The 10504-nt window shown below is 39.5% G+C and overlaps 1 protein-coding gene across 4 annotated transcripts in view; it reads left to right on the top strand.

The window, feature by feature from the left end:
• The window catches only part of ap3b1a (adaptor related protein complex 3 subunit beta 1a), a 63838-nt gene extending 53868 nt beyond the window's left edge, over positions 1 to 9970 (top strand). For all 4 annotated transcript variants that reach the window (XM_015040267.1, XM_015040271.1, XM_015040266.1 and 1 more), the window contains one exon: positions 8669 to 9970. In XM_015040267.1, coding sequence (XP_014895753.1) covers positions 8669 to 8822 — 154 coding nt within the window. In that variant the 3' untranslated portion in view covers positions 8823 to 9970. The remainder of the gene's footprint in view (positions 1 to 8668) is intronic.
• The last annotated feature ends 534 nt before the right edge of the window (positions 9971 to 10504 follow it).

Consider the following 10504-nt stretch of genomic DNA (forward strand, 5'->3'; position numbering starts at 1 on the left):
TTGGATCCCCACTTTTTTTCATAAATTTTATTTGTTTTTTTTTTTTTTTTTTTTTTTTTTGCCCGAGCTTTTAGATTATAGATCGACTGCTGTTTTGTAACTTGGCATCATCTATTCACACAACTTCTACGTAAATAGATGTTATTGGGTTGCATTAAGTTAGATTTATGAGTTCCAGATTAAAAGGATACAAACAGCTGTTGCACTTACTTTACTTTTCAAAAAAACATTTTCCGTCACAGGCATGTCCTGTTTCTGTTGATCCATTGAATACAATCCTACTGAACTACTTTAAATCTAAAGGAAATCCAACTTTTTTTTTATTACCATTATTATTATTGGATATTTCTTCAGGCATCCTTTTGAATTGAAAGTTTTGCTAAAGTGCGTTTCTGTCAGAGTGAAGGTGCCTGTTGTGACACACGCGCGCGCACACACACACACACACACACACACACACACGCACACACACACTCACAAGCCAGGGGAATGCCCTGAGAAGCCTGGCTGTGTAATTGGTGTACACAGAGTGTGCTAATGAGCTTCCTCCTCTGTCACGCACACCCGAACACCTGATAGATAATTACACCTCCCGCTCTCCCTCTGTTTCCTGCTCTGTCCCTCTTTCAGTTCCTCTCCTCCTCTCCCCCCCACAAACACCCCAACCTGTCTCACCCTTTGCACTGCTGTCTGTCTTTCACTTCCTCTGTGTCTTTCACTCAGAGGAAAGACACAGACTGCTGTCTGTCTTTCACTTCCTCTGTGTCTTTCACTCCTTCCCTCTCCTCCTCTTCCTCCTCCTCGTCCTCCTCTCTGCCTGGTCGCGATTTCTTTATAGATTTAGGCTTGAACAGCGGCGAATCGTCTGAGACGTTGGATAAATGAGGGCCACCGAGGAAGTTGGGAGTGAAAAAAAAAAAATAAAATAAAAATAAATAAAATAAGAGGGAGGCATTTTGCACAAGGGCGCAGAGAGCCGAAAGACTGAGTGGAAATCAATGGTAGCCGGTGGGAGAGGCCGGCGACCGATACGCCCATACTTCATTCAGAATAACCAATAGATCAGACGACTCTGCACCATCAATCTCCTTTTCTGCCTCTGTGACGGCTCAAGAGGAAGACGCTGTCCTGCGGTAATGAAGACGCTCTTCCAAGCCGTCCCTATGATCAGCAGCTTGATGGAGTTCCTTGCCGACAGAATCCCCAATAAAGTTAACCACCCAGGTTCAGAGGCTTGGATCTGTTCTGTCATATTTCACTCCGGCAGTCCTCCAAGTCTCCTCTTCGTCTTCATCTTCTTCGTCTTCGTCTTCTTCTGTTTTGCACACAAAAAACTGGCGGCCAGAAAGGAATTGGCTTATCAAAGCTCCTGCAGGGCTGGCTTCATAGGCATGTCTACTTCTAATTAGAAATGCACCGATCAGACATTTTTCTGGTCAACATCGAAATCATCTGGGTTGAATTGATAAATTGGCGCCAATATTCTTACTTTTATTTCATTTATTTACTGTTCATTATGACAAAAAAACATATTTTTGTAATATGTTAAAGATTTTTAATGAAAAGGATTAGTTTGGAGAAAACAAATCTCAGTCTGTCCAGTCAATTTGCTGTGCCATAAGCAACTAAATATCAATCAACCATCCATGTAGATACATCTTCAAAAAACACAACACAGGCAATGTGCAGCTATAGAGATGATAATAATAAAGAAATAAACATATCTTTGTAATGACACAGCACTTTACTGAATCAATATGCTTCATTATACCTTGATAGAATCTTATATTTTATGTTTAAAAGTAGAAATTGATCTACTCTCTTCGGTTTCTTTATACGGATTGTTCTACAGATTTGTTCCATTAACAGAAACACAACGTTCCATTAGTTTACTTCTTTCTCCTTCTTCTTCTTCTTTAAATCTCTGATTCTCTCAAATTCTTAATCGACCGATACTTCCATGAGAAACGGATCTTATCTGCTTCCACAAAAGTCTGAAAATCAGCCCACCAGGTCACATCTGCAGTCACACGGTTAACAAAACTCACCCCACTGGTGCCAACTTGGCAACGTTTCACTACATTAGGCAACTTTTCAGACGAAACAATCGATATCGGCTAAAATCAGCAGGTCAGGCTTTTTTTAAATCAGCAATCTGCCAGAAAACTGCAATTAGTGCACCTCTAAAATTTGTGGGGGGGGGGTTTTCATTATTATTATTATTATTTTTGATTATGATCAATTCCTATTTCCTACTTGTGTCTTCTTAGTCTTGCTGCAGTTATTAAAAAGAAAAATCTGATATTTTTTGATATTTGACCAGCCAACCACCAATCAGACCTGATCAGGAGAAAATGAGCAGATTCCAATCTCTGGTTATATTTCCAGTGTCAAAATAAGTTCTGCATGTATCCAGGCAACTGAAATCGAGATTCACCCAAGTTTTGTCAAAAAGGCCAGCATTGACATGCTAATGAAAAGGTTTTCTCCTGCTGTGTGGAGGAATGTTGTGCTGCCCCTCCCCTGCTTGTTGCTGCACACTCCTTTCAGCTGGCTGAAAGAATGCAACTTCACTTTTCTCATGCTCACAGTAAAGCAAAAATCCCGATGTTTCGAAATATGTCAAGACTGTTAGTCAGTTAGATTGTTACACTTTTATGTTTTAATGAAATTTTAAGAATTGCTTGAGAGGAACAATGTTAATAAAAAATTTCCCAGTAATTTTCAAAACAAAAGCTTGCACGTCAGGAGAGAAATATAATAGTTTTGCATTTAATTTTGAACACCTCCATCTATAGCCGTATGTTTTATGGCTAGTAGCTTTATAAGCACTGATTTATTCATGTCAACGATTAGCTTTAGTGATTATTTTGCAGAATATTGTGCCATGTTGAAAATACAGATTAGCTCTCATTACTTTTTTGCTCGACACACAAAAAAGCAAGTCTAGTTTTTTTTTTTTTTTTTTCCCCTATAAGTGGCACAAATTACCCACGCATTGCTGCAGTTCCTGCTTTAAATGGCGCTCACACACAGACATTAGATTAATCATTCAGATCGGATACACCCACTGAGAGCTTAATGTAGAGGTCACTCTGCATTAAATGTGACGCGTAAAGTGACCTCCATCAAGAATCCCTTATTTCCAAAGAAATCCCCAGAGAAAATCTCTGTAAAATCTGAAGGGGGAAAAACAACAGGATTAGAAGTTTGGATTCAGAGTGAAAATAAAAGGTAATATCAGCGTGTGTAGTGGAATTGAGCTCTGGTTTTGTTTGACAAAGTGACAACCCGTTCTCCTTTGCGTCCCTGCACTCCTGCCGTCCGTCAGCAGGGTGCAGCACTGCTTTTCCCACACAGGCCGTCAAAGCCGAGAGGATGGGGTGCGAAGAGGAGGGGGGAGCATTGCCACTGAAACAGAGAAATTGATTGTTGGAAAGGGGGGATGGCAATAAATCAAGCAGGAAAGCAAATGTAGAAAACGCTGTTCTTGTTTATGTCTAAACAGGCGGAATAGAATAAATGTGCTCTATTTTTCAGTCTGTTTGAAAGCAAATTTGATCGAATTTTGCATGCGTTGCCAATCCCCACCGGTTAGAGCCCAATTTTCCCCCACCCAAAATAAGTTTGGAGGAAAAAAGAAATCAAATTTTGAAACCTTTTGATTTATAAACTGTGCTTTGTCTTTTACACTGGATTATAATTAGATTATGTTTCTCTTAACAGATTTTTTTTCTTCTTTCTATCTCCCCTCTGTTGTGTTCTCGTTCCCGTTCTGTGTTTAATTTGCTGCAGCCTAATTAAAACGACGGGCTCTCTGTGATGCTTCGTGTTCTCCTCGTTTCACTGTGGTCCTTTTTTTTTTTTAGTTTGCCTCCGTCGTCCGTTTGTCCTCCCCTCCTGGTTTTCGCCCGTCCTGCCGTACGGCCGCGATGCGCGCGGGCTTCCTGGTTCTAATTGGAGCTAACAGCTTTGGCTAGCTGCCTGGTCTGACTCGGCCCGCCTGCGTCCAGCTCCAGCCAGGAACCGAAACGGCCTCACAGCTGCAGCTTCTGTATCCGTCTGACCAGGACCGAAACGTGCCGTTTAGTCATCGTCTCACCTGACTCGCTCATTTACGGAGCATCGGACATGTTTGGATGTTTGGTTCAGTCTTGGTCACGGAGCTCGATCTCCCTGTGGCCACTGTTCCTTTAGTGTTCAGCTACAAAATTAGCTTTCATTATTTAGCGAGTTTGGATGTAAAAATGAAAATAAGAGTACAGAAAATGGTTCTATTCCACACCTTTTGTGAAAGGTAACATCTGTATTCTTTTTTTATTGTTTTTTCTTTTTTACTCCTTCAAATAATTTAATGCATCTCTTAGCTCTGAATTACCAGATTGCGTTTCACATTCTATAACCTTTTTCTTTTCTTTTTTTTCTTTTAATTTTAGATTTTTTTTTTTTTAACTTTCTAAACCAGGGATGTCCAAACTGCGGCTCCGGGGCCATTTGCGGCCCTCTGATTGATTCTTCTTGGACCCATTCAAGAATGGAGCAAATTTGCGATAGCTTCAAGATTTTTCCAGACAAATTTAATCATCATAAAATATTTGTTTATTTAGGTATAAAGCAAAGTATTTTTTTTCTTTTATTAACGATGTTTCTGTTTTCATTAATTAGCCTTTGCTAAATCCAGTAAGTACTACCCAGTTCCCCGATTCTGTTCACGTTGAGGCTAATAAAATTGGAACGTTTTTCTAACGTTATCTACAATTAGTCATTTTATTGTTGAAAAGTCTAAATTTAATACAGGATTTTACTAGTAGACTGAAATCCATTAAAGTGACCACTGGATTGACGTAGCATAACAGCAATAGATTTGAATAGAGTAAAAAAGTCCACAAAAGCTGGAAGTTATAATTGTATAAGTTATAAGTTACAGGTATATAATTGATGAAGTTAGTAAATTGTTTTGGCATAAAATTTAACTGAAAATGGTTTCAAAAAGGACTTTACCTGAAACTTACAGAAACCCTGTAAGGTTGTTGGTATGCTGACCAAAGTATTGAATCGACTGCAGAGTCTATAAAAGTTTCTGGTTTAAAAAAAAAACAAAGGCCAAAATGCTCCATCAGAGAGTTTCTACAGTGTGCTCAAGATGCCATAAAACTTCCCAGAATCCTCCAGTTGAATAGAACAAAGATAACTGTGCACTGCCAGTCAGCAGGCTTAAATATGACTGCTGTGTTTTGTTGTTGTTGTTTTTTTCCTTTTTTGCAAGCTGGACATAATTTAGAAACATTTCAGGTGATTCCCACCTGTAACTCCACTGATGATCCAGCTAATACAACAGTGCTGTGTTCAAAGAGTTTGCATTTAATTTTGTTTAACGTTTTTCTCTTTAAATACTGATTATTTGATCTTAGTTTAGATTGCAGAAGAAAATGAAGGGATTACAGGATTACGACTATTTATGCTTCAGTCATATGTCTATGGGTGCACAGATAAATTTGCTGAGACCTCCTGAATTTTGAGTGATTTTTACAAAACCAATTTTATCCATAAAGATCTGAAAATCAATCATTGTCTTCTTTGTTCAACTTTTTGTTGTCAGATTAGGAATTTTGTTGCCGTCTTTAGCGACTTTCCAGGCAAAAAAAAAAAAATCTGTATCTGCCAAAATCAGAATTGGTGGATAGTTTGGTGATCGGCCAGAAAACTGCAATCGGTGCATCCCTACATAGTCACCAACATTACATTGATGATTCTACACCCAGAAAATATGGGAATTCACATGTTTTGATGTATTTAATGAACAGGATAAAAGAAAATATCTTTCTACTGTATTCCACCGATCAGAAACGATCGAGAGGAAATTGGTCGATTTTGACATCTAGGCGATGTAATATTGTGATTTGAAATACTATTTCTAATTTGATCTACAAGTTTGGAGAAGTATGAAAAGATGGTTTAAAGAGGAAGCCTGTGTAAAAGGTGAAGCCCAGTTTGTGTTTGCTGTGGCCGGGCGGAGGAGAGGCAGATGGCACTCCCAGGCTCCGCTCGGTGCGGAGAGAATCACAGATAATTGGAGAGCGATGCTTAGCCGCAGCCCTGACGATCGATGTCAATCCACCTGCTTTAAGTCCAGGGCTAATGCTTTGCTTTTCTTTTCCACGCGCCGCAATTAATCCAACGCTTAGCCCGCTCTACAGAGAGAGCAGAATACCAATGACCCGTTTAAGGGCACGCTCGACCTTAATCGCTCCCTCCTGGTCCATGAAGATGTGCTGATGTTGTGCTATATCCAGATGTGATGTGGGGGTTTTTTTCTTTTCTTTTCATCCTTTTGTGCACCAGAACGTGCACACAACCGCAAAGCATTCAATGAAAATGGCCTCGGAAATCAAACGCGATCTTGTGCTTTCGGCAGCTCTTGTTGGAGCTGCGCGCGCGTGAACGAGAGCACACATCCGCATCTCCTGAGACGAAATGCTAGCGGCCTCAGGGTAGTGTTAACTGGCTGAATAAATGATAGATTTATATCCTAAATCCATTAGCAAAGCCACAGGGACCGCATAGATAACCCCCCCTCCAGGGTACTGACAGAGAGGCGAGGAGGGAGGGAAACAAAGCAACTATGTGTTTGTTTGTCACATAAAGAAAGAAATATATCAAATTTGATACTTTTAAGGGTTAGAAAAGGCCGAGGCCACAACATGAATGCCTGTCGGGTAATAAGAACCGATTTACAATAGTTTAATTATTTGAAGAAATGAAAGCAGAAACAAGTTTTTTCTTTTTCATTCATTCCTGAATGAGTCGGTCCTGCTGAAGTGGCTAATATTTTAATTAAGTCCAAGGAGGACTCTCTCTTTCCTCGCTGAGAGCGCCGTGATAAACTCCCTCTCGTCTGTTGATGGTAATTTAGCGGCTCCCCAGAGACGTCACCCCCTCCTCCCGACGCTTCGGTCTGTGCGTGCACGTCGTCTCCTCCTCTCCCCGTTGCTAACGTGCGCGTGTGCTAATTAGCCGAGGCGTTAGGCCCCCAGTCGCAGCGCGGCACGGCGCCCGTCCGCAGCCCGTCCTGTGGGGGCTCTTCACAGGCTTTAGTCAGGCCTAAGTGGGTCCCTTTGTGGGCTGTTTGTCAGGCCTAAGCGGGCCGCCGCAGGGGGTCTTTGTTGTGGGAGATGTAGTGTTAAACGGAGCCAGATGGCTAGGAATGCGTCACGTGAGGTCCCGGCTCGACACCGTCATGCTCAAAGAGGGTCACGCCGGGTCATAGCCTCTGTCTGCCTCTTGTTAGCTTCTCTCAATGGGGACCATGTGCGCCCAGATTTGCCCCCCGGTCTGCGGGGAAGGTATCCAAGGAAACGGAGGTGGACTGAATCGTCCGCATGGCCCCAGAGGGAGCTGGTGGGACGGGGTTTGGGGGAGGAGTGGGAGGCGTCGGCCATGGAAGTCCCAGAGCTCCCACACAGTCATAGACTCTCGCAGTCCATAAAAGAGGCTGAGTGCTGTTTGACGGGCATTAAGGGCGTGTTCTGTCCCCGATGGCGCCGGTCCGATGGGATAATAGACTCTGTTGCTCTGCTACATGTGGCTTAGTGCAGAGCCAGACTCACTTTGCTCGCCTCGTTCGTTTCTACAAACATACTCTATGTCCAGTAAGAAAAATTTGTGATATTCCTGAAATAAATTTTCTGGTTTATTTGGTCTTTTTTTTTTTAGAAGTAATGAAGCGACTTTTGTTACAAAATCTATTTGTTTTACTCAAACCAAATGCAGCTACCTTCCTAATTGGGGGTCATTTACAGTCCATCCCCTAAAATATTAATATTAATTAGGTTTTGTCTGTAATACAACAAAATGTAAATGTTGAGGTGGTAGGTAAGTTTTCATAAGACATTTCCTTTGAAAAAAGGATTAAAATTCTCATTATGTGAAGCTTTTTGAAAGTGGAATGGAAATATCTGAAATGATTTCAGTCAGAAGTTGTCTGAGGTTAATGCCTCTAATCTTGAGTTCACTAAAGTGAAAGGCCTTCCTGGATTTGATGGCCATACATAGGCCTGTCGCAGTCAATCAATCAATCAATCAATCAGTCGATCGAATGATAAATGAAAACCAATTCAATAATTTCCATTTGCTCAATTTATTGTTTTCCTCTTTTCTCTCTTTCTACCAAAAACTGGATGACAAAAAGTCTTCAGTCTGGTGCTTTGCTCTCAACCAACCCATTTTTTGAAGGACAATTCTGACTTCAAAATTCATTTTATTTCTTGTTTCTGTTTTGTTTATTTTTGATATTTAAAATGTCTCCCAGTTCCAGTGTTAAATGTTCATTAGAATTCAAAGTTTCTTTGAAAATGTTGCCTTCCATTATTATACCATTACCTTTGTGTTACTTGAAAATGATCTCAAAACAATATTATTTATCGTGATAACTTCTAGCACAATTTATCGTCCAGCAAATCGTATTGTGACATGTCTAGCTATGCATAATTCACTTTCATGTGGTGGAAGGGTTTTTAAAGTATTGTATAGGCCGCATTTTAGTATTTTATCTCTTGGCTATGGTTTTGTATACACTTTGGTCTTTAAGCGGTTAGCCTAACAGAGCGTAGCTTTTTTTTTTTTTTTTTTTTTTTTTTTTCCCTCCTAAAGTTTTTTTTTTTTCCTTTGGGTTTTCTGGGCGCACCGTCAGCAGCGGAGCTCTGGTTCTGGTTACGCTGGAGCTGAGAGAGTCCTCCACTGCCCTCCTCACCATCAACACAGAGAAGACCGTCATGGCGTCCATGTTGCTCAGAGATCTCAAACAAGCCCTCTCCCAGGCATAGATCAAGCTACCAAGAAGGGGGAACAATTCTTATTAGAAGATCTCACGTATTTTTTTATTCCCCTATTTTGGGACGGCTCTGGATCTGTTAACAAGTGTGTGGCGCTTTGTAACTGAAATCCAGGAGACTTGACTCAAAATGGACTGGAAGCAATGAAGAAACTCCTGTTCAGTGTTTTCTACTTTAAAAGCCCAGCGTCTTTAGCGAGAGTTCTCCCGAAGCATCAGAATGAATATGTGAAAGTCTCGGCAGTGTTAGAAGGCATCACAGATATGACTCTACATTTTCAGATGTGACACTTTTCTCATTGTGTTTATATATCCACTACATTTTAGCCAAAAAAATAAATGAAAAATACTATCAAGACTCCATGCACAAAATCAGGCTTTTTCTGGACTGCATGGAATGATAGAAGTGCCAAAAAAGTGAAGATGTTTGTCTAATGATAATAATAATTTGAAAAACACTGAAAACATTTTCTTTTTTACTTTTATTTTATTTAATTTCTTCAATTTTTAAGATGAAGATGATTATGGTTTGACAGTTGTGCACACACAAATGGGTAAAGCAGAAATTAATGCAAAAGACTAGCAGAACAAATATCAAAAGATGCAGAAGCTCTTTCTATACATTTTCTGAAATTATAAACAAAAAATCTACATCCATTAAAATCTTTATTTCATCAATTTGTCATGTTTTTTCTTGTCTTTGTTTATATAATTTAATTTTTTTTAACAAATGTATTTTTTCTCTTTTTTTGGCATTCCAGTCATTCCATATTTCTGAAGTTTATTTGCTTCTTCCTGTCAATTTATTTGACTAAATATCCCTTCTTTGAAACGGCTTGTATACGGAAACAGTCTTTATCGCTGCATCGGTTACCATACCGATGAATCACTGCGATCCACTCTGGGGTTTTTTTCTTGCCAAGGTCAGAAGGGAGAGATTAACTTTCTCATCAGGAAACTACAAATTAGTGAAACTCTTTAGCTTTACACTCCAGCCTTTAAACAAACCCTGTTGATTGATGGCTGAAGCTCCTCCAGCTGGTAATAATGTTACACAGAAAACCAATGATCAATTAGGCTCCAAGGTCTTTTTATCTGTATGCTTTTTCTGATCAATAAAACGTGACTTTGTCAAAGTTTTTTTATTTTTCTGTCATCTTTTTTCATCATTTTTGTAAACTGATATTTTGGTTACAGAATGTTAGAGTAGGAAGACAATTTGTAACCAAAATGTTGTCTTAACCTGAAACTTCTGCAATTATTTGCAGGCATTTCACATCATGTTTCTGTAAAATAAAAATAACTAATCTGACCTGTTCTAGATTTGTTGAATATATTGCGTCACTGGTTGTTCTCTTTCCTTTTAAATGTCTGTTTTTGCCACATTAGAAGCAACGTGATGTAATTATAATTATTTTTACTGTGCCCAACTCATAAACTTATCTTGACTTTTTGTTAGAAGATAAATTCAATTAGTTGCCATTAGCAAAATGGATACATTTAATTCATGACTTTTAAATGAATTGGTGTTTGCAGGTGGAGGTGAGTATTTAAAGTGGGAATCAGATGTTTATTACCATAAACCTGTAAAAAAAAAAAAAAAAAAAGGAATATAATGAAAATGTTATTTCAGTCGCTCCTTTCAGAAAGTGGCACTCGTATAGTCATCACACA

This window comes from Poecilia latipinna, unplaced genomic scaffold (assembly GCF_001443285.1).
Source record: "Poecilia latipinna isolate Pla-1442-1.1 unplaced genomic scaffold, P_latipinna-1.0 Scaffold503, whole genome shotgun sequence".
NCBI classification, from domain to species: Eukaryota; Metazoa; Chordata; class Actinopteri; order Cyprinodontiformes; family Poeciliidae; genus Poecilia; species Poecilia latipinna.